Source organism: Lepidochelys kempii, chromosome 8 (assembly GCF_965140265.1).
Source record: "Lepidochelys kempii isolate rLepKem1 chromosome 8, rLepKem1.hap2, whole genome shotgun sequence".
Taxonomy (NCBI): Eukaryota; Metazoa; Chordata; order Testudines; family Cheloniidae; genus Lepidochelys; species Lepidochelys kempii.
This window is the reverse complement of record NC_133263.1, coordinates 39,297,960-39,322,019: the sequence shown is the minus strand read 5'-3', so window position 1 is coordinate 39,322,019 and position 24,060 is coordinate 39,297,960. Positions and strand designations below refer to the sequence as shown.

Here is a 24,060-nt window from a genome sequence, read left to right as displayed (position 1 = left end):
TGACAGTGGACGAGAAGCTGGATATGAGTCAGCAGTGTGCTCTTGTTGCCAAGAAGGCCAATGGCATTTTGGGATGTATAAGTAGGGGCATAGCGAGCAGATCGAGGGACGTGATCATTCCCCTCTATTCAACATTGGTGAGGCCTCATCTGGAGTACTGTGTCCAGTTTTGGGCCCCACACTACAAGAAGGATGTGGATAAATTGGAAAGAGTCCAGCGGAGGGCAACAAAAATGATTAGGGGTCTAGAACACATGACTTATGAGGAGAGGCTGAGGGAGCTGGGATTGTTTAGCCTGCAGAAGAGAAGAATGAGGGGGGATTTGATAGCTGCTTTCAACTACCTGAAAGGGGGTTCCAAAGAGGATGGCTCTAGACTGTTCTCAATGGTAGCAGATGACAGAACGAGGAGTAATGGTCTCAAGTTGCAGTGGGGGAGGTTTAGATTGGATATTAGGAAAAACTTTTTCACTAAGAGGGTGGTGAAACACTGGAATGCGTTACCTAGGGAGGTGGTAGAATCTCCTTCCTTAGAGGTTTTTAAGGTCAGGCTTGACAAAGCCCTGGCTGGGATGATTTAACTGGGAATTGGTCCTGCTTCGAGCAGGGGGTTGGACTAGATGACCTTCAGGGGTCCCTTCCAATCCTGATATTCTATGATTCTAAGGACACCCCTTTGTTTTTACTGTGGAAAATCACAGCAGCAAGATGGAGTCTGGAGTCACATGTCCATGCATGACTCAATTTGCAGGCCGATGCCATTGTTTACATGTTAGTTTGAACGTTCCCAGGAAAGCTCAGATGTGGATTGGCATCTCCCAAAGTCCATATACTTATAACTTTAACTACAAAAATGATACAGACAGCGTAATCATAACCAGCAAATCATAACCTGGACATAGACACCTCACTCAACAACCTTTGTACAATATTTGGTGCCATATCATGTACAATATCAGGATCTTGGTTGCAACAATGGTCTACACGGTCACAGTTTGTGTCAATAACATCACAAACTGCCCTCCCAGGGTTCCTCCAGCTCTCCTGCCTAGGCCAGGTAGTGTCAGCTAAAGGCAGCAAGGGGGACATCTCCAGGTGCTTGTTAGTGGGATACAGAAGTCAGCTCTGCCCCTTGAGCACTGAGTCAGAGCAGTGTCTGCCACCAGAGCACTGCACCCACTGCAGGGGGACACGCCAGCTCCGATACCCCCACGGGAGGGCATGGGACTGGAGTCTGCCCTGGGTCATGGGCAGGGCAACTGAGGCGGGAGGAGGAGATTGTGCCTGAGCCCAGCTCTGCAAAGCAAAGGGAAGTCACTGAGAAGGGAAAAGCAGAAACTAAATTACAGGAACGAGGCGAATTTTTGCAGACTTGTATTGTGCCTGGGTGTCTGCGTGGGAGGTGTGTGCGTCTTTCTGTCTGGGTGGCTCCAGTGTGTATTACATCTGCGTGGGAGGTGTGTGCGATGGCTGTGTGTGGTTCCTGTGGCACAGTGCATGTGCCCACTGTGCGGGAGGTGTGCAATGGTTGTGTATGGTTCGAGTGTGCACAATACCTGTGCTGGCTGTGTGGGAGGTGTGCGATGGCTGTTTATGGTTCCCATGTGCATGATGCCTACGTGTCATGTAGTTTCCTGCACTGAGGGATTGACCTCCCATGGTATGAGGGGTCCAGAACTGGAGGGGAGATGGAAGAAGATCCCAATTCTTGCTGCGTAGCTAGAGCCCAGGTCCGGCTGGTGGAGGCAGTGCCCCTCGGAAGGGCCCAGCAGCGTTGGGGCCTCTGTTACCAGATATGCCCATTACTTTGGGGTATGCTCATTTATTAGGGTTACTCTTCGGGGGAGGGGATTCTGTAATTCTATTAATGTACTGCTTATGTCACTTGTGTGTTCATATGGAGCTCTACTCCTTCCTTCTGCAAGTCCCCTTCCAATGGAGCTATCCTGCAGAACCTAGGTTCCCCAGGACTGGGTTCTTCTAGCCCTAGAACCAGATGAACATGCATGCACACACATCCACACTAACAGAGCAAGTCTGAGCGGACCGGGTCAATCAGCACTCTCAAGCTGACCCCCTTACATGTCCCTGTACTCAATGGGCTGGGTCAAGCAGCACTTTCAAGCTGTCATCCTTATGTGCCTCTGGTCTCAATAGGCTGGGCAAAGCAGCACTTTCAGGTGCCACCCTTATGTGCCACAGGTTTAACATGTCTCTATCCCTACTTTCACATCACAATTGTACTGGTAGTAACCCACTTGATGAGCAAACCTCACAGTATTTTGGGCACTGCAGGCATCTTTAGGTAAAATAAGTGTTGCTGCAGAGTAAATGGGGGAAGCTAAAAACACAAGAGTAAAGTTCAGAGAGTGAGAGAGAAGCAACCAACTTAACCATAAAAGTTATTTATTGAATAATAGTGATAACTACACAAGGAGAACCTAAACCAACATAACAGTTACATTATTAAAGGTTAATACCTGAGGTAGAAAAGGAAACAGAGAGAAGGGAGGGAGGGACCACACCCACTCCACAGAGCTTTAACTGGTCAGGGTTCCCAGGTGATGGTGGTAGCTCAGGGTCCTGAGTGCTGGAGACAGGCAGAGCCCCCAGCATGATCAGTCAGGAGATGGAATCCCAGTGAAACTGATACAGAGTTTGGGTCTATGCATCAGAACACTTACTTAGGCATAGGTAAGGGTTTTTGTAGAGAAAATACAATGGTTCAAGGGAGAACACTAGATTTGTTTATGGGTAAACTGATGACATAAGGGTTTAGGAGCTGATCACTCTTGACTATGGGTGGTGTTTTCTTCCAGGGAGCTCACAGTGCAACTAGGCTGCTTCAGTATTTTGGATATCAATCAAGGATTCATTACTAGAATTGGTCTGATAACTGCTGAGCTGGGTGTCTGCAGGCATAGGTTCATTAATATCTGGAGCAGAGATTCCCCCATGATGCAGTGCTTCCCTGCTTTTCTGGTCCCAGAATTCAGTGTGGTTCTCTGTTCTCCATTCTGTATGCAAATAGGGATGTCTCCCTGTCCCATCTTTCATGCAGATGAGGCTAGGGGTGTTGTCCCTGTTCTTTATTTTGAATGCTAATGGAGATGTCTTAATCTTGTCACCCTTGTTGGGGGGGGGGGGGGGGAGGTCTGGGTGTGTCTCCCAATGCCTTTCCCTGCTCTCTGTAAGCCTTTTCTCTGATCAGTTTTGGTTCAAGCAGAGACTGGTGTGTGGGGGTGTCTTTCATGAGTCAGACAGGCTGGATACTGCACCCTGGTTCCCCAAGAACACAGAGCTGACTGGTATCACCTCTTCTGAGAAGAGGGGCTTGAGGAGGAATTAGGGGCAGTAGCCAAGATGAGAGAGCAGCCAGGCAGTGAAGAGTCCTCCCTGCTGACCTGTGCTATGCCATGGCCCAGTACAACTCTGCATGTGTCTATAGTGTCAGTATAGACCGTGTACATGCTGCCTGGGGCAGGACCAGGCTGGAGGATGGACCCCCGGTCCTGTTCCTGGATATTTATACTCATTCCCTCCACCTGCAGTGCAAATAAAGACTCTTTTTGCAGGCAGAGGGTTCGACTAATGGGAGCTGAGCTGCACAGGCGTGACCAGGGCATGTGAGCCACAACATGGGCTGAGCTGCACAACATGGGCCTGGGCCAAGCTGTGAGGCATGACAGGCAGAGGCAGCTGGAAGGCTGTGACTGGTGCATGGGCGCCAGGGTGTGTGGTGAGCTGGGAGGGAGCAGGGGGTGCGGGAGCCAGAAGGGCATTGGGGCCCACATGTGGTGAGCAGCAGAGGGTTGGGGGTGTTTGCCTGGCACCAGCGCTCACCACAGACCGCGCTGGGGGAGGTATGAGCTGTCGGCTGCCCGGGCATTGTGCTCTCCAATAGCCCTGCTGCCAAGGCCTGAGCTGTGGGCACTCAGCACTGTGTCTGTCTGTGTGGTTAGGAGCCTGACTTGGCCCCAAGCGTTAAGCTGGCTGTGATGCGCTGGGAGATGCCATGCAGCTGGAAGGACAGGAGGCTGGGCGAGTGCAGGCCCTTGGCTGTGCGGCAAGCTCCCCTCCTGGGGCAATGGTGCAGGGGAAGGAGCTGCTCTGGTGCACAGGAGCTGCAGTGTATGGTGGGGGTTCCCTAGGTACCTCCCCAGCCTCTGCCCTCAGTGACACCTTCTGCCAGAGCCCTGAGGGGTTAAGCCCGGCCCAGGCTGAGCAGGAAGGAGAAGCTGTCTGCAGCCCCTGTTCTGGCAGTTGTGATGAGGCTGCAGCACATGGACACAGGAGCCCAGGACCGTGGGGTTCCCAGAGTGCTGCCGGAGTTGTGCCTGTACTCTGTCCCTGCACCCCTGAGCACAGGCCAGGTCAGGGAGCAACCATAGCTCCAGAAGGGCCGGGCTGAAACAGGCAGGACACAGGACACCTGCTGGGGCAATGCAGCACTGAAGAGCATCTGCTCTTTTGCCCTTCAGGGAAAGTCACGCTTCTCACCATGGACTCTGAACGACTGGCCAACGTCCAGGCCTTTCTCCCCCAGTGGGAGTTCGGTCTCCTCATAGCACAGAAATGGCTCCAAGCAGCATCCTCAGACATAGGGTCCATGCACTGCCAAGACAGCCTCTGTATTGCTCTGGGGGCTCACATACTCAGGCCCTGCATCTGCCCATAGCTGAGCGTGGGCCATTCCTGGCCCTTCCTGCCAGGAAAGGGGTGGATGCCTGCTACTTTGGGAGAAATCAGAGCCCACTGGACAGATAGACGGACATGCACACAGCAACCCTGCCGAGTCATGGGGGGAGTCATGTCTGGGAATGCTGCTGCCGTGGCAGGAGGCTGGCGGTTACTGCAGTGCTAGGCAGCCCCAGGGAGGGGATGCCTCCGCAGGAAGGGGGTTTCTCTGAGGGAAGCAGCACTGTGCTGGCTCTCAAGCCTGTGCTCGGCTTTCTATGACGGGCAGCGGCTGAGATGACACAGCTGTCAGCAGGAAAGCGGCCCCTGGCCACCTGCTGGAGATGGGGGGGGGGGGGCTGGGAGCCACATCATGGGACAGTGCTCACCCTGCAGGGAGCCCTGGGGGAAGGGAGAGGGCTGGGGGCTGACACTGATGTTGAAAAGGGGCACAGCGGGGGCCTCAGGGCCGCAGCAGGGAAATGGTGGTCATGGCAGGAGCCCCAGTGGGTGCACTCCCATCTGGGACCCTGGGCATATCCGGGGGGTTGAGGGTCCCATCAGGAGCCGAGGGCCAGAGCTGAGAGGAGGGTCACAGCGAGGTTTGTGCTCCAGCACTGGGGGTGCTCCAGGCTGCAGTGGGTCACTGAGTTACTGGCATGGAGCTGGTGTCAAGGTGTGGGTGTGGGTCAGCCCTGGGGGAGTCTCAGGGTCACACTGGGGCTGAGCTGAGAGCACCCTGCGGTGAGGGAGGGACAGCCTCCCAAGGAAGAACTCCCCCTATCCCAGGCTCACTCGGGGGGGGGGGCAGGTGCTAGCTGGGGATTGTACATGAGACACACGAGGACGACAGAACGAGGAGTAATGGTCTCAAGTTGCAGTGGGGGAGGTTTAGATTGGATATTAGGAAAAACTTTTTCACTAAGAGGGTGGTGAAATACTGGAATGCGTTACCTAGGGAGGTGGTAGAATCTCCTTCCTTAGAGGTTTTTAAGGTCAGGCTTGACAAAGCCCTGGCTGGGATGATTTAACTGGGAATTGGTCCTGCTTCGAGCAGGGGGTTGGACTAGATGACCTTCTGGGGTCCCTTCCAACCCTGATATTCTATGATTCTATGACGCAGAAAACAGTGAGGGTAAAATCACTTTGCCTTTAGTCTAATGGACACGTCCGGGAGCGGGGCCCAGGGTGCAGACACCTGTACTGGGATCTCAGCCTCCTGTTTGCAAGGGTGCAGTTACCTCGAAACCATGACCCCAGTGTTGCCGATGCAGGGAGTCTGCCTGAGTCTGCAGCCAGCCTGAGACAGCTCCCAGTGGGAGGAACTGCCTCCTCATCTGAATAGGGGTGGATTCTGAAACCTAATGACAGCGCAAACACGACCCCACTGCTGAGCATCGCAGCAGTGAATATTTTACCCCCTTGATTCCAAACAGGCTGAACTGGGGCCAGCAGCCCCTCCGCCAAGCTGGCCACGTGCCCCTGGCTGCGACTCAGCGCAGCTCCACACAGTCAATACAACATGGCACCACATTGACACATGACGGGGGGGTGGGGAGCAGCCAGTGCGGAGCTGAGTTCCAGACTCAGTAACTGGGGCCCATGTGTGCATGGGCACCCCTGATCCTAGCCACATCTGGATGTCCAGGATGCTGCCGGTTTGCAGTGTGTGCCCCCAGAGACCAGGAGGACCCTACTGCAGCTGGTGAGTCCAGCTCACTGGAGTGTGCAGAGCCTGAGGATACTGATGGGCTGATGTGCATTAGGTACCGAGCCCCATGGGGTAGGGCTGCACCGCTTAAAGGAGAAGGGACTCAGCCAAGGACCCAGAGGAAGGCAGTGTCAGTGCTACTCCTGGTCCCTGTCTCCCTCTCCTGAGATAGCGCCCGTGGCATGGCTGGAGGTGCCTTCTGTGCAGCTCACCCAGAGCTGGGGCAGAGCGAGGTGTGGGCCCTGCGTCACAAAGGAAGCACTGGGGGCAGAGCTGGGGAGCAAGCCATTTCCAAATGCTTGGTTGCCCCATGGGCAGTGGTGGTGAAAACAGAAAGCAGTTTCCCAGTCCCCTCCCACTGCCTGAGGGCTCCCCAGGGCCGTGGCCTAGCGCTGGCACTGCTCGCTGGACCTCTGGGGCAGCATAAACTTCTCAGAGGCCCTGCCTGAGGAGGACTTGTCATCCCCCCTCCAGCAGCAGGGCCTAGCTCGGAGCCGGGCCCGGAAGTCTCGAGAGACGTAGAAGTAGATGAAGGGGTCGATGCAGTTGTTGAAGGCGCTGGCGGCCAGGGCCAGCACATACCAGGTGTAGGTGCGGTTGTGCCACTCGGGCTGGGACTGCAGGTAGTGGAAGAAGAGCAGCACATTGCTGGGCGTGAAGCACAGGGCGAAGACCAGCAGCACCAGGGCCAGGAGGCGTACCACGTGGCCATAGTGCTGCCCCTTGAGGAGCAGCCACCCCAGCACCCAGCCGTAGGAGAAGGTGATGAGCACGAAGGGCACGGCGAAGCCCACCACCACCAGTGCAGGGAAGTAGTAGGCCAGCTCGTGCTCTGTGTCCAGGTCGAGGATGTCGTGGCAGGTGGTGATGTTCAACTCTAGGACGGGCTGGGAATGGTGGTAGCGCAGCAGCGGGCTCAAACCCAGCCCCACGGCCAGCCAGACACCCACACAGACTCCCACTGCCTGCCAGACATGCGAGGAGCCCCTCCACAGGAAGGGGTGCACCAGCGAGACGTAGCGGTCCAGGCTGATGCAGGTGAGCAAGAGGATGGAGCCATACATGTTCCCATAGAAGAGGGTGACCAAAGCACGGCATGCATAGTCCCCAAGGAGCCAGTTGTTGCCCAGCAGATGGTAGGAGATCTTGAAGGGCAGCAGGAGGGTGAAGAGCAGGTCAGCACCGGCCAGGTTGAGCAGGAAGATGGTGGAGGAGCATTTCTTGGTCTTGGTGGCCAACACCCAGAAAGCCAGGGTATTGGCTGGCAGCCCGATCAGCAGCACCATGGAGTAGAGCGTGGGGAGGACCAGCGTGGTCACTGGGCTGCGGAGGTGAGACTCCAGCCAGGAGCCAGAGAACGTGGTGTTCCTGCCGGCCTCCTCGCAGGTTGAGATGCGGATCATGGCTCGGCCTTTGGTTTGCCTGGGTGCTGCAGGGCCAAGATAGAAGGGTAAGGGCATTCCTACAGTCTGCAGGCCAGGAGCCTGGGCACAGCCTGCCGCCCCCCCGACGCCAGGCCTACAGATCACCAACGCTCTGCCCAGCCCCTGCTTGGGGCACTGTGCAGGCACGGGGAACTCAGACCCATGGGTATCCCCATTCTGCAGAAGGGTACCCAAGGCAAGAAGGCTCCCAAGGCCATGAAGCCAGTCAGAGGCAGAGGCAGGATAAAAACCCAGGAGTCCTGGATCTGACTCCTGTGTGTAAGCCACAGACCGGCCTTCCCATGACTGTAAGTAGCCATCAGAGGGCAGTGTTCTAGCACAACGCTGGGTCCCAGTGACTATGGTTGGGGATTTGCAACAGTAGCTAGGTGGGTCCCAGGATGCTAGAGAGACAAGGTGGGGGAGGGAACAGCTTTCACTGGACCAACTGCTGATGGGAAGAGAGACAAGCTTTGAGCCACACACAGCTCTCCTTCAGGGCTGGGAAAGGTACCCGGAGCCAGAGGTGTTTGCAGGCCCCATCACCTGGCATGGGCCCTTGCAATACCCATTAATGACCTCTCCACCCAGTGTTCAGCTGTGACACTCCGAGGCTACGTCTACACTCAAACCGCTACTGGGGCACAGCTACTGCGCTGCAGTGCTTCAGTGTAGCCACTGGCGCGGGTCCTCCCAGTGTTGTCAATAATCGCACACCAGGCAGGCGCTGGAAGGATTCTGTCCCCAGAGTGCTGTCCACATGGGGGGAGGTCCGGTTCACTCGAGGCTCAGGGGGTGGATTTTTCACCCCAAGTGAGGGAGCTGGGTTGCCTTACCCTGGCCTGAGCCCCTTTACCAGCTGAGGAAGAGCTCTGTGTAGCCTCAGACTTCGGCTCTCCCACTGACAAATCTGAGCTCACCTGCCTTGGCTCTGGACTGAGCGGGTTTCCCAGGCACTGGAATACCAGGCTGGGCTCTGCCTGGAGCCCTTTCACCCCTGGGATTATCCCCAGTGCAGCCCAGCGGGAGCCGCCCCAGACCCATCGCCCAGCCCTGGCCAAAGAGATACCAAGTACCGGTAGCATACCACACTGATCACACCCCTCCCCCCTTGGCAGCTCAATGGGGAGGGAGGGGGCAACTTCTTGGGGGGGCAGATGTTTGTTGGGGGTAGGGGATGGCTCTTGCTCCAGCTGAGGGGCAGGATTGCATTACCAGGCAGGGTGCCCACCCTGAGGAGCTGCCAGTGTCACCCTGCCACTCGGAAGGCAGGATAAGCATGTGGAGGAGGGGCGCTCGGTGTGGGGGAACCAGAGGGAGGCGCTGAGGTGGACTTGGAATAGGAGCAGGGCCAGGCAGCCAGGGCGGAGCTGAGGTAGGCAAGCGGGTGGTGAAGAGGGCGGGTCTGCATGGCCTGCATGCTGCGGAGGCTGGCGCAGTCAGGTTGGGGGGAGCAGGGCGAGCAGGTGTGGGGGCCGGGAAAGAGGAAGCAGCACTAGGACATGCACAGCACAGCACATGGTGAGGGAGAGGTGGCGGGAGATGGGGTCAGTGTGAAATGGGACAGGAGCACCCCCTAAGGAGATGGCAGAGAAACATTGGGTATGAGAGGGGGAAGGCAGGGGAAGGTCATGTATACGGGGGCAGGGATGGCACACAACCCCAAGGCATAGGAGGGGAAGGGAGGAGATGCTGTCAGGGCTCAGCCCCTGCTCTTGGCTGCTCGCAGCAGGGTCTCCCCAGTCTTACCCATGTCGGTGAGGCCGCGAGCACACAGAGTGCTGGGAGTGCAGGGAAAGAAGGGGGCTGCTGTAGGGGTGAGCCCCGTGGACTAAGCCAGGAGGACCCCATTTGGGAGCGGGCTGGGGTGTTTGGAGGGCAGACCCAGGCAATGCCCCATCTTGGGGGCACTCCCCAGAGGACACGCTGGGCCCCCTGTCTGTGTTATAGTTGCCTCCTGCAGGGGGCACTGTGCAGGGCAGCCATGGGAGAGCCACAGAGCATCCTGCCCCTGCTTATGGCCCAGGTGGGGGAGGAATGAGTGGCATGGATGTGCTCTCCAGGCCCAGCCATGAGCCCTGCTGTACAGGCACTGCGAGCACATGGCCTTGCCTTTGAATCCCAGGCTCCCAGAGGCTGTCACTGGAGCCCCGGGGCGGATGTGTAAGAAGTGACCAGAACTGATAGCCCCTGCTGTTCCCCCCCCCATCCCCCCACTGCCCAGAGCCCTCCCACCCTGGTGAGCTGATTCCTGCACACTAGGCCCCAAAGAATCCATCACCTCCCCCAGGTCATTCCTGGAGTGAGAAGCCAGTTGCAGGCAGAGGATGGCAGGGCCAGGGCTTCCTCCAATGACTCCTGGCATCAGGTCAGGGCCAGGTGGACTGGCCCAGCATGGCCTCCATCCCCAGGGCTGGGCTGGCCAGGCCCCAGATTAGGTGTTAGGAACCATATTCAAAAAGAAGGAAGGTCCCGAGCCTCTGACAGCCCTTCCCCTGGGCCCAGCCTGTTGAGAGCTGCCAGAGCTGTGGGAAGAAGCCCAAGGACTCAGTCGAAAATCTCCTAGATCAAAGGATGCTGCCAGCAGCAGCAGCCCGGACACACTGCAAAGTGGCAGATGCACCAGGGGCATGCTGTGAGCTTCCACTGCTCACTGAGGTTTTCACAGTGTCTCAACTTGCTGGCCCTCCACCCTCCCAGAACACCCAGCCAGACACACACAGCTTGTGCTCCCCAGAGGTTGGGATGTCGGGACACACCCTGCCTGGGTGGCTGGGGTTGCTGTGGTCCAGGGGCAGTTAGTCTCAGCCCTGTTCTGAGGAGGAGCCTAGCGCTCTGCTGTGTGTTACAGGTGTCTGCGCAGAGTTTATGCTTTAAAGGTTCGAGAGCAGCTAATGCTTAACTAGAACCTGGTTCAAAGTACCAGACAGACGCTGTTACAGGAAATTAGCTGCAGTTTGTTGGTATTCTGTGTGGTAGTCCTTGACCGCTGGGAGCAGAGCACTTTAACCACAGGGCTCATGGTAGTAGACTACTGAGTTGCACATTAAACTGTGTTTGAGACAATTCCATCTGAGCCCTGCTCCAGACAGACCCTGAATCTCTTGCTGCTCTGATTGCAGGTGTTCATTCTAGCAGGACTGAGCAAGAATCCCGGGCCCACAGAGCCCACTACTGGAGTTTGATGTGTGTTACAGCAGCATGCCTTCTTCCCCTACCCCTCACCCAGGGTATGTGCAACGCAGCTCAGCCCTCCCTGGTAAAGACAGAAGAAAGCCTAGCTTGGCGAAGAAGCAATGGCTAAGCAGGGCCGCACTCCCCAGCCGTAGAGATCTGAGTGGGAGCACGCCAAGGGCAGAGCAGGCAGAAGGGGGGTCCGACTAGGAGCAATGGGGTGAAGTTAAGGGGAGATATACATAGGAAAATAGCAGTGGACTTTTCACAGGGTGAACTAGGCTGGTAGCACCATCTGTTATTAAGGTTGCCCAGCACTTCCTGTTACAGGGCCCTGTTTTCAGTTCCCTACAGCTTTACTTATCCACTTGGGCTGAAATTGTCCACGCAGGGTGCCTGCCTCAGGCTGAACTTTGGGAGGAAAGTTGCAGACAAAATAGTTCAGCCATTTGCAAGGAAGTAGGGCGGGAGACCGAGATTGGACTGGCTGACGTTTCCACGTCACTACCAGGAGGCCATGCTGAGTGCCACAGGAAGATTAGGCACCACAGGAAGTACTGCCCAAAGGGTCCTGAGTGAGAGCACCCTACAGGTTTCTGATTGGCCCATGCTCACTATTTAAGCCTGGAGGTTGGCCCAGGAAGTTGTCTGGATAGAAACACAGACTTCTGGTCAGCTGTGACTCCAGACTGAGCCTGGCTTCCTGATCGCTGTCTCTGACCCCAGCCTGGCTACCTCAGCTCTCCACCCCTACCTGAACCTGACACTTGCCTATGGATCATGGCTTTAGTGATTAATCCAGTCCCTGCTTGCTGACTGAAGCCTCAATGCCATTCTTGATATGTGGCCACCACCCCAGCTTTGAGTGCTAGGCCAGATTGCCTACGTCCCAGGCCCTTACACCTGGGTTGTTAAAGCCTTGAAAAAGCAAGCCAGGCCCAAAGAGGCCAGGGACTGTGAGCCCCTCATCTAGGGCATCTGGCCTCCTGACATTGTGGACTGTTTACCATACCAAAAGAGGAAAGGACTAGCAACAACCTGGCCAGAGGGCTGAGGTGACATCAAAGACCCAAACAAGCAGGCTAGATGGTAATTGGTACATCAAAGGAATAGGGAAAATGAGGCAGAGTTGCTGTGTTGCCTGGTTTTGCCATAAGGGGGCGCTGAAGATTTACAGCAACCTGTTCCAGTTTGCCCACCAATGTGTGCCATTCCCAGACAGTGTCTTGGTCTGCAAAGCACATGACAAAGCTATCAAACAGAGACAAGTACTCACCACCCAGTCCTGATGCCAATGCAGAAACTACAAATCACTGAGATGCACAGGAGCAGGAACTAGGCACAAATCTGGCAAACACCCCTTTTACAAGTGGAAGTCCCCAAAATACTCAAACCAAATTGGAAACCATTTTTGTTGTTGTGTTTCAGTTTCCAAACATCAACATGAAACACAAAATACTCAAATGTTTTGTCTGGACAGTAGCATCATTTTTCCACAGAAAACTTCTAGCCAAATGGACCTGGTCTCTTGGAGTTCCGATAAAATCCAGCTAGGATTTTTTTGTTCAAAACCATGTTGACCTGCTCTACTTGCTGTAGTGTTGGAGTGATTTTGGAAACCAACCTGTACAACTTAATCAGGAATGCCCCCTGGGCTCTGTGTATCCTTTATGATCTGGTATCGCCTCCTCCTAGGACAGCAGAGGGGCATTAAATCTTGATGGGCCTCCATTGTAAAAGGAAGCCCCTTGGACAAAAGGCTGGATTTTACCTTGGAGAACTGGTCTGTCAGGGGAGCGGTTGTCTGGCAACAAAGTCACCTGCTGGTGACTGCAGGACTAGAAGGGCAGAAGCTGGTGTGCGTGTGTCCCTCTCTCTGTGCTCATTTTTCACCAGTTTAAGATGAGGGAAGCTGGATGTTGTGGTGGGACCCATCTACCTGACGATGGCCTCCCAAAGAGCTGAATGGGGGGAAATGCAGGTAGGGTTTATTTTGTATGGATCTGTGTTAGGGCTGTCAAACAATTAAAAAAATTAATAGAGATTAATTGTGCGATTAAACAATAATAGAATACAATTTATTTAAATATTTTGGATGTTTTCTATATTTTCAAATTGACTGATTTCAATTACTATACAGAATACAAAGTGTACAGTGCTCACTTTATATTTATTTTTATTACAAATATTTGCACTGTAAAAAACAAAAGAAATAGTATTTTCAATTCACCTAATACAAGTACTGTAATGCAATCTCTTTATCATGAAAGTTGAACTTAAAAATGTAGAATTATTTGCAAAAAATAACTGCATTCAAAAATAAAACAATGTAAAACTTTAGAGCCTATAAGTCTGCTCAGTCCTACTTCTTGTTCAGTTGTTCAGACAAACAAGTTTGTTTACATTTGCAGGAGATAAAGCTGCCTGCTTCTTGTTCACAGTGTCCCTTGAAAGTGAGAATAGGCGTTCGCACTGTTGCAGCTGGTGTCCCAAGATATTTACATACCAGATGTGCTAAAGATTCATATGTCCCTTTGTGCTTCATTCATCATTCCATCAGCGTCCATGCTGATGATGGGTTCTGCTCGATAACGATCCAAAGCAATGCGGACCGATGCATGTTCATTTTCATAATCTGAGTCAGATGCCACCAGTAAAAGGTTTGGGTTCTGTAGTTTCTGCATCAGAGAGTTGATCTTTTAAGACTTCTGAAAGCATGCTCCACACCTCATCCCTCTCAGATTTTGGAAGGCACTTAAGATTTTTAAACCTTCGGTTAAGTGCTATAGCTGTCTTTAGAAATCTCACATTGGTACCTGCTTTGCGTTTTGTCAAATCTGCAGCGAAAGTGTTCTTAAAATGAACATGTGCTGAGTCATCTGAGACTACTATAACATGAAATATATGCAGAATGTGGGTAAAACAGAGCCGCAGACATACAATTCTCCCCCAAAGAGTTCGGTCACAAATTTAATTAACGCATTATTTTTTTAATGAGCATCATCAGCATAGAAGCATGTCCCCTGGAATGGTGGCCGAAGCATAAAGGGGCATACGAATGTTTAGCATATCTGGCACGTACCTTGCAATGCCAGCTGCAAAAGTCCCATGCGAACACCTGTTCTCACTTTCCCATGACATTGTAAATAAGAAGTGGGCAGCATTATCTCCTGTAAATGTAAACAAACTTGTTTGTCTTAACAATTGGCTGAACAAGAAGTAGGACTGAGTGGACTTGTAGGCGCTAAAGTTTTGCATTGATTTGTTTTTGAGTGCAGTTATGTAACAAAAAAAAAGTCTACATTTGTAAGTTGTATTTTCATGGTAAAGAGATTGCACTACAGTACTTATATGAGGTGAACTGAAAAAATACTTTCTTTTGTTTATCATTTTTAGAGTCCAAATATTTGTAATCAAAAATAATAATATAAAGTGAGTAGTATATACTTTGTATTCTGTGTTGTAACTGAAATCAATATATTTGAAAATGTAGAAAAAGCATCCAAAATATTTAATACATTTCAATTGGTATTCTATTGATTAACAGTGCGATTAAAATTGCAATTAATCGCAATGAATTTTTTTTATCATGATGAATTTTTTTGATTTAACCACGTGAGTTATCTGTGATTAATCGACAACCCTAATCTGTGTATTTCTTGTGTGTGATTTAGTAAAGAGCACCAGTGTTATGGAGCAAAGTGTCTGTGTGTTCCGTGCTACCCCTGAGATAGTTAACCGTAACCCAGAAGGTTCACACTTTCGCTGAAGTTCTGGGAGAGCACGTGTTTATGCTCCAGGGTGAGTCCAAGGGCCAGTACTAGTTCAGGGGCACCATGTAGGCTCCAGCTCTCAGGAGGGGGTGCTAGATCGATGGTGTGCACCCTGAGTATGCTGAGGGACCTAGGGTGACCAGACATTCCGATGCTCCAGCTGCTTTTTTTTTTTTTTGCTTCCCCCATGTGTCCCAATATTTTGTCCGTTTCATCTGGTCACTCTAGAGGGACCCCAAGCCTGGGGCAGTGCCTGGACACTGTTCAGATTCAGGAGGCTTAAAACACACAGGAGTCCAGAGGCTGGGTTCCCCACACAGCATGCTGCTCCGGGAACCTGACCCCATCTGTGATAAGTGGCAGAGTATGAGAGATTCAGCCATGTCCAAGAAGTGGTCAGTGTCAATTTGAACCATGCCCTTCTAGAAAATATCTTCAGAACACCTTTGTGTAATGGACGGGTATTGGACAGTGAGTCTTCCAGTCCTCGATAGCAGAAGCCACCAGATCTTAACAGGGCAATAGTGCACGTATATATATATAACTAGGCCTGCTTTGCATGTGGTTACTAAAACCAGTCACCAGCAGTGCCCATGTGGCTTCCTCTTTCTTAATGTTGCACAGACAGCAAAGACTCAACACCTGCCATCAGCCTAACACTTCATTGCTGCTGCTGCACCACACAGCCTAGAAGTGCCCTACAAGATGGGCCCGAACTCCTGCCTTAGCAACCTTCAGGGCAGAAGCTGGGCAAAGTCGCTTTGCTGAATTCCTGTGTGTCAGAGCCACACCTGACACAGATTCAATAGCATCAGTGCCAAAATGAGGCCCCACGGCCCTGAAGCAACTGCTCCAGCAGGATGGCTAGATGGGAAAGCCCGTGGCGCTGACAGTGGTAGGGATCGGGGAGGCCACACCCAAAGGGCCAAGATCCAGCATATGCAGAGTTCTGAGGCCTCAGACTTCGGCAGGGATCCCTGCTAGCGACTGAGTCGCACACACGCTTGAGAGGTGCCATTCTGGCCACAGGGGGACTGGAAATTGGAGCCCTTGTGAAAGGCCAAGCAAAGGAGCCATGTATAACACGTGACATGGCAACCCAAGCTTGGACCAAGTGAGAATGGCCTGAACTGTAGCAAAATGGCCAGACTACTCGGTAAGAGCTGATGGCTAGGCTTTTGGGAGCTGGATCCTCTCGCAGACACTAACACAGCCCCAGCTGGCCAGTGCTGCAAGTGAAAACTGATAATGGCGCCCAACTCTCTCGGGCTGAGTCTGAGCAAAGGCTGGCTGTTGGAGCACATGAACTCAACTGCACAGCCCAGCGGAAAGCCTGAGTCAGCAGCCTGACCACAGCTGCTCAGAGCTTGGCAAGGAGCTGCACTGGCCGAGTGGAATACCGCAGCGGACTGCACTGGCAGCAGCCTGGGTGATGGTGTTGGTGACACTGGGCACTACACTAGGTAACTCGGGAGGGTGGAAGACCACGAGTGTCGAGGAAGCCCTCCTGCTCTAGGCCTGGATAAACCAAGGCCCCTTTGCTCCTTGAACCCTCTGTGATCCTGCATAACTCTGAGGAAGCTAGCACAAACAGACAGGTTTGCACATGGCTCGCCAGCCAAGGCCAGCTTCAGCCTGGGAAACAGATGGATAAGGCAGAAATGTTTAGCAAAAACCAGTAACAAATAGGGCAAGGCTTGGGCAATGCTACTGAGGAAAAACACAACTGGCTGCTTTAGCTGATTGGCTACGGTATTGTATGGGGCAACAGGTAATTGGTTGCATAAGCTTGTATAGTGAAATAGGCAAAGGTATAAAATGTATACTGGAATTTGCTGCGCTGCTGCAGGATTTGAGACAGCTCAGTCTCCCTGCGCCCTATTTGGAGCTCCAAATAAATCTCTCTGCTTCGCCACCCCGTTATGGTCATTGGCGCGACGCACACCGGGCAACGAACCCAGCTGTTGCTTGCTTCGGGCACTCTGTGCCGGCAACAGTGGAAAACGTCCAGGGGAACAGCCGACAAGGAACTGAGGAAAGAGGAACTGAGCACACAATTCACTGATTGCCAAGCCAAGGGTCGACCAGAGTGTTATCTGGGCTGACACAGCGAGGAAAGCCATCTCCAACCACCCCACTGGAAAGCGGGACCTGGGCTGAGCCGACAGCCCCGGGGAGGCAGATATAGCGACATCAGAGATACAGCCACATTTCCCATGGTGCCTGAGCCAACCGAGATAGCAACCTGTGTGCAGAGCTGGGAGGTGCCTGCAGCTCCCCTCATGCACAGGGGTGATTGCAGCCCCAGCAGGATTGCAGGACTCAGGAGAGAGAGAGACTCGGCAGGCAGCAGCAGACAGCAGTTGGGATTGTGGTATCTGTTTGCTCTTGCTAAACACAGAGAGTTTTCCCAGGGTGCAGGCATTAGTGCTGACTGGGTTTCTAGCAGAGGGTGCAGGTTGGATGGTTAATGCATTTGTGCATTCTTTATGCCCGTGCCAGAGGGGATGTTACAAGTCAATGCATTACGCTCAGCTGCATGGAGCCAAGTAGCTGGCTCCACGCAGCTGAGCTTAATGTATCGACTTGTAACATCCCCTCTGGCACGGGCATAAAGAATGCACAGCATTGTAAGGTATGTACGTGAGCACAGTGCTGCTCACGCTGTGCTCCATAAAGCTGAGCTGTCCTCCCCAGCCTCCTTTACAGCCATTGGATTCTATGACAGCTGGCCGAGTGGCCGAGAGCGTTGGACACTGCCGCATCCAGGATGTAGTCATGCAGGGAGGCCATGCATCGACCTGCTGTGATTGTGATACCCACAACACCCTTCCTGAATATGATACCATGGGCCCAGTGCACCAGCCCCATTTATGTCTGTGAAGCACTGTGCATCCAGCCCTGCCACCGTCCACAGCAGGGGGAATGTTACGAGTGCACGGAGCCGCTGAACCCAGGAATTCAGGCGCGTGGGGCAGGGGCGGTTCCCAGGGAGGGAGGTCGAGAGCTCACCTGAGTTGCAGACAGGAGGGCATAAAGCACCAGGGGAAACCAAAAACCTTCAGATAAGACTGTCAACATGGGTGGCTTACGGGCAGGCTCCTGGGTCCATATTTAGATGGCCCTAAGTAGATGGCCTGATTTTCAAAGGCAGCGAATCCCCAGCCACTCCTGTTGACTCCAGTGGGATCTCAGCACCTTTGAAAATCAAACCACTCCTTTAGGTGCCTGCATAGAATCATAGAATATCAGGGTTGGAAGGGACCTCAGGAGGTCATCTAGTCCAACCCCCTGCTCAAAAGCAGGACCCATACCCAATTAAATCATCCCAGCCAGGGCTTTGTCAAGCCTGACCTTAAAAACTTCTAAGGAAGGAGATTCCACCACCTCCCTGCAGATGGATGTAGGAGCCAAACAGCAGCCTGCAATGTTCCTCGGTCATGTTTCAGACCCAGCTGGATGGATTTCCTGCGGCCTGTGCCCAAGCCTGCCCCTTGGCTCTCGGACCAGGCAGGGAGCATTGCAGGCCAGCAGGGGCATTTGGTGTTATTTCTACCCAGCCAAGGTGAAGGAAGGGAGCCCAACCCACAAGCCCATGGCTTTTTCATTTGGAAAGTCTACCAGCTGAGAAGAAGGAAGTTCATGGCTCCCATCCCTCCTCCCCCAACCCCAGCGGAGTCTCAGTCTGACTGTCTCTAAAACAGTGGTATGTGCACTCCTGGGGGTATGCAGAGATCTTCCAGGGGGTACATCAACTCATCTAGATATTTGCCTAGTTTTACAACAGGCTGCAGAAAAAGCACTAGTGAAGTCAGTACAAACTAAAATTTCATACAGACAATGACTTGTTTATACTGCTCTATATACTGTACACTGAACTGTAAGGACAATATTTATATCCCAATTGATTTATTTTATAATTATATGGTAAAAATGAGAAAGTTGTTCAGTAACAATGAGCTGAGTCACTTTTGCATTTTTATGTCTGATTTTATAAGCAAGTAGTTTTTAAGTGAGGTGAAACTTGGGGTACACAAGACAAATCAGACTGAAAGGGGTCCAGTTGTCTGGAAAGGTTGAGAGCCACTACTCTGAGATGAACAAACAGCCTGCCCCAAATGCTCCCAGCTCCAAATGGGCAGGCACATCCCTGCTCCACCGCCTCAGCAATAGCAGTCCTCGGTGATAACAGAGCCCACGGGCCTGACATCCTGACAACAAACAGCGGCTGGCCAGCCGGTCAGAGTGGGGACAGGAGGGCTCGGACCTAATGCACTATAAGCCCTGGGCTATGGGTGGGAATTCCCCCCCAGGTCATGGGATTCATAGCCAGGCTCTCACCCATCAGACAGGTGTCCAGCTGAGGCCTCTGGGAGCAAGAAATCCTTGCACCAAACAGGAAGCCATGGCAATGCATTCATCCCGATGGCCTGTGGGGCCCTGGCCTCACCCACCAGGCAGCTCGGCACCTAGGCAGAGAGAAGGAAGAACCCACTTGCCTTATGCAACCTTATAAGCAGCGTGTCCAATTCTACCCAGCCAGTGCTAAGAGAGTCCTCCCCGGAGTTGCTCCCTGCCCCCACTGCAGTGAGCCCAAGAGGGGAGACTCCCATGGGCATTGGGATGGCTTGAAGCGGGGGGGGCGGGAGGGGAAAACCTCCTCACCATGTGGAGCAAAGGAGCCTCGCAGGGCGCTTACCTGTGGGGCATTGCTCAGCCCAGCCCAGCCAGGTGCAGGTGAGTAGAAGTGAGGTGCAGAGAGCTGCAGAGTATGGCCCAGACTGCAGGGACAACATGTTTGCAACCCAGGCAGGCTAGACTTCATCTGAACTGGGGCAGCGAGTGCAGCACATGCGTGGTGCATTGTCTGGCTCTGTAAAGTGCTGGATGAGGGGGCGGCCCCTGCGGGGAGAGTCCCAGTGATGGCACAGGCGCTAGACAACTCCCTCTCTGGTTCCTTTTCTGTCGCTTTCTCTTCCTCTTTCCTTGCAGGCCGGGGTCTCTGTGATTCTGCGTTTGAACGCCCAGGGCAGGCGCTCACACCTGAGGAGCTGACAGAGGAGGCCTGAAATGTTCCCAGCCACAGTGTTGGGGACCCTGGGGCATGGCCACTAGGTAACTCGAGGGGATGGAAGACCATGAGTGTTGATGAAGCCCCCTCGCACTAGGCCCAGGTGTCCTTGGCCCCCCCGCCTGGAGGCACTCGCAGCAGTTATGCTGAGAATCTGCAACAATATGTTGCAGAGTCAGATTGCCTGAAACTAAACAAGGCCACACAGGGCAAATATAAAAAAACAATGCTAAATAAAGCAGCTTTATGTATAGTTTAACAAATAATACAAAAAAACAAGGAAACTAGCTGGTAACTAAATTAGCTGGCTATATGGATACTTAGGGCAGCTTGCTATTAAATAAGTATGCTTAAAAAAAAATGTATAAAAGCCTGTACAACTTCCTGCTCTGTGTGCAGGATTTGAGATTCTATTCTCCCTGTACCTTTTTGCAGCTGCAAATAAACTTTCCTGCTTCTCCACCCCGTTGTGATTATTGGGTGAAGCATACCGGGTAACGAACCAACCCCTGCTGTTGTTTTGCCTCTCGGCACTGGGTGCCGGCAACAACAGCATGTCTCTGGGGGCATACAGCCAGGACAGCGTAATGGCAACCAGACAGGGGGTCCGGATTTTCAAATGCCTACACCTGCCAGGGAGAGCCAGAGACATAGACATGCCATAGGCACACATGGCAACTAGCAGGTTGCGAGACACCCTGTAGTCAGCCTGGGGAGCCAGCCCTGGGCCCTAAGCAGCAGAATCACAGCTCAGCAGTGTAACATATTTGTAACGGTATTTAGCTGCACCAAGGCACTTTGGAAAGTCCCAGCCGGTGCCTCTCGGCAACTTAAAAAATCTGGCCCAGGTCCCTTGGAAACATCCACGGCCAGCAACCAGATACTGGGGCTGAAAGGAACAAACAGTTCTTTGGCTGGCCAAAGACTTCTCCCCATCCCATGCCCTTGTGGGACAGAGCAACAGGCTGGAATAAGGATTAAACTACTGGGTTCTCTAGCCATTTAATAGGAGCCTGTAGAAATTACTCTAGACATCTGGAGCATTTCATAGAGAACTGGGTCCTTTTCCAAGGGGAAGCCTCTGGAAACTCCTTGTTCTCCTTTACACCCAGGAGGACTTTTCCACAGGGTGCACACACTAAGGTCCAGTGACACAGTGACAGATGGGTGATTCCCAAAGAGCTGTGCATCGTGGAATGACTAGGATGGGCAGGGATCGGATGCATGGCGGGGTAGGACAGTGTGCTGCAGGCTCCTAGAAATGCTGTGGCTGCTTGCTAAGACATCCAGCTCTCGCTGAGGCTTGCACCGAGCCGGCTGCCGCTCACTCAGGCCACTGCAATGGTGTGGGAGCACCCATCATTGCTTTAGCTGCAGCAGCTGCGGCAAGGGGAACTCCCCTCCTGCATCCCCCCCAAGCGCCGTGGTGCAGGGATGGACCAACTCATCCCCACTTGCCCCATTGCTGGACGTACCAGTGATGCATGGAGAGGACCCAACAGAGCAGGACCAAGCTGCAGCACCGAGTGTGAATCTTGCAGCCGCTACAACCCACCTCTACATGCAGTTTCCTGGTCTGCTCTCTAGCTCCCCCCCCCCCCCCCCGACCTCCTGCTGCCTTTAGCTTTCTTGCGAGCTGGCCAGTGCAGGCACCTCCTTAGCAGCAGGCTGTCAAAGCAGCACAACCCCCAGCAGCCCCTGCCACTCTTATCCTCCTCTGCGAGCTGAGCACTTTGGAAAACTTGGTCATGACTCCCTTCTCCCACCCATCCTTCCTTGGCCAGCCAACGATGCAGCTTCCTGCAATGAGATACTGGGGGCAGGGGGAACGAGCAATGGGAAAAAGGGAGAAGGAGCCACTGGCCCAACTCCCTGTGCACCCTTTATGGGTCCCTAGAGAAAGGCCAGCAGAGTGACCGTGCCCTCTGGCTTCTATCTCACCCCCTTATTCCAAGCCATAACTAACAGCCCAGGCTGCTGTGCTGTTGCCCAGGGCCTCTCTCACCTGCAGCCATCTTACACCAATAAAGCACCAGCAAAGAGAGCAGAAATCCCGCCACCTCCCAGCAGGACTGGGGCAGACTGGGCAGCCGTTACTGCAGTGTGGCGCCTTCTGAACAGCAAAAAGCCCTGAGCCGGGCTCTAGCCCTGTGCAGCTGGCTGAATAATGGAGATGGTGAATAATATTGTTATTCGGTGAATAAATTATTCAGGACTTTTCTGCATTATTCAACCAATTCTATTTTCAGAATGTTCCGAAGAGCTGGGCTGGTGGAACAGGGCGCCGCAGGGACGTTGCAGGAGCCAGGCTTAGCAAGTCCCCTAGCTAGTGCCATGCTTCAGAGAACTGACCTGGGGTGGAGAACATGACAGAGCTCAGAAGCAGTGAGGCCCCATGACACCTTTTCCTGGAGGTCAGGCTGGGCCTGGGGTGAGATTAAGAATGGGCCTGGAACAGGGGGCCCCAGCCTCTGTCATTTAAACCACCAATAAACTCACTCAGGTCCCAATCCCTTGGTCATATCTGTGCAGCAGGACACCACAGTAGAGCTGCCACCTGTTCAGGTTTTCTCAGTAGCATCCATTTTTTGAGGTACCTGTCCCAGGAAAGCTGGACGGGTGCTCAGTGCCCACTGCCAGCTGGCCAGTGTTATGGGCTCAGGATCAGCCCACAAGGCCCATATTTTGCACCTCAGAGGTGGGAGCCCTACCTGTGTCCATGAGAGACCCATTGGGCTTGCCCCCTTGGATCTGGCTACAGGATTGGGGCCTAGCACATCAGCTGACATGCTGGGTTTGATCATCATGGTTAATGTTGCAAAACAGTTCCCATGCTAGAGCTGCAAATCCCTGTTTGCCCAGCCAGAGAACCAGCCGAAACCTGCCCCTGAAGGGAGACTGACTGGTCTTGGATGAATTGAGATAAGTCAGGCTGTGTTTCTGGGCTAGGAGTCAGAAGAGGGATTTGCCCAGCTACAAAGTTCTGACCTTGTTTAGGTGAGAAGAGCCTGGAAGTGCCTGAGCACTGAAAGGTCATAGTGGGCAAGTCGCTAGAGCACAGTGGGGAGAGCAGCGTTGATCCATGGATTGGTTTAAAGTAACAGCAGAAAATGTAGAACTGAGCAAATGCCCATCCCTGGGGATTTAACTAATACTCACTACTAGTCACTGACCTGTGTAGCTCAGAACCACGGGCCAGATTACACTGGAGCGGCAGGTGAGGGCACAGTGCTAGGGGCTGACACTGCCCCATTCAGCAAGGGGCCCCAGGCCTTGTAACTGTGTACGGTGCAGGGACAGCACTCGGGCCATGGGTGCTGCATGGGGCGAGTGAGCCACAGCTACTCTTCAAAGCTGGCGAGGAGCCTCCCAGCCCCAGACATCCCTCAGTGACAGGTCCCCCAAAGCTCCCCCAGCTTGCGGGCTTGGATTGTTTCAGTCCCAGGACTGAGAACTGCCCTGCTCCCCAGCCCTCTCCCCCAGGGCCAGGCTAACCAATAGCTCCACATGCCCAGTGCCACCCCAGGACATCCCCGCTCTCGAACAGACCAAAAATGGCTTTTTCGATTCACTAACAATCACAAACCAGTTCAGATTTGGCTGGAGCTGAATCCAGTGCTTTTCTTCTATATTTCAGAATTGCCGCCAATCCAAAACCTCAGTTATTCACCCTGGTCTGCTCTGCTCCGCTCCAGGGTTTATCTGGGCGTCTCTATGTACCACACACCTCTTCTCCAGCCTGGCTCCTGTGGGCCAAACCCCAGGCTGTCCCTGTCCCATGAATCACCCTCAGCCCCATCCCCAGTCAGGTCCCTGGGTGCAGGGAAGCTCCTTGTGGGGAGAAGGTGGAGCAAAGGAAAGGGGCATGGTGGATCGGGCAATATTAACGAGTCACAGGAAATGAGGCTAATCGAGGAGGGAACACATGGGTGGCAATGCCTCAGATAGGAATGGTATGAGACAGAGAGAGGGAGCTGGAGGCAGAGGGGAAGGGGAAGATGGGGATGGCAGAGCAGGAAGAGGACAAGGGAAAGCAAGGAAAGACACAGCTTTGTAGCTAGTGCATGATGGATGCAAGTGCAGGATTGGCCTGGATCCTTGACACCAAATGGCAACAGTTTATCAGGTGATAATCTCAGCCTCTTCCAGGGGGCCCCCTCCACACCAGAGCACTGTCCTAGCACCCCCCCGGACTCACTTGCCCCCAATCTCCCCTCCCCCAAGGGGCCT

At 53.3% G+C, this 24,060-nt stretch overlaps 1 protein-coding gene and 1 pseudogene across 3 annotated transcripts in view; one reads left to right on the top strand and one right to left on the bottom strand.

The window, feature by feature from the left end:
- Positions 1–20,262, top strand: part of ARAP3 (ArfGAP with RhoGAP domain, ankyrin repeat and PH domain 3) — a 77,091-nt gene extending 56,829 nt beyond the window's left edge. For 2 of the 3 annotated variants that reach the window (XM_073356186.1, XM_073356185.1), the window contains one exon: positions 19,752–20,261. In XM_073356186.1, the coding sequence (XP_073212287.1) occupies positions 19,752–19,814 (63 nt within the window). In that variant the 3' untranslated portion in view covers positions 19,815–20,261. Of the gene's footprint in view, positions 1–19,751 lie in introns of all 3 variants that reach the window. The other variant, XM_073356187.1, reaches the window with a different exon arrangement.
- Positions 6,211–19,612, bottom strand: LOC140915811 (proteinase-activated receptor 4-like; annotated as a pseudogene).
- Positions 20,263–24,060: the final 3,798 nt, after the last annotated feature.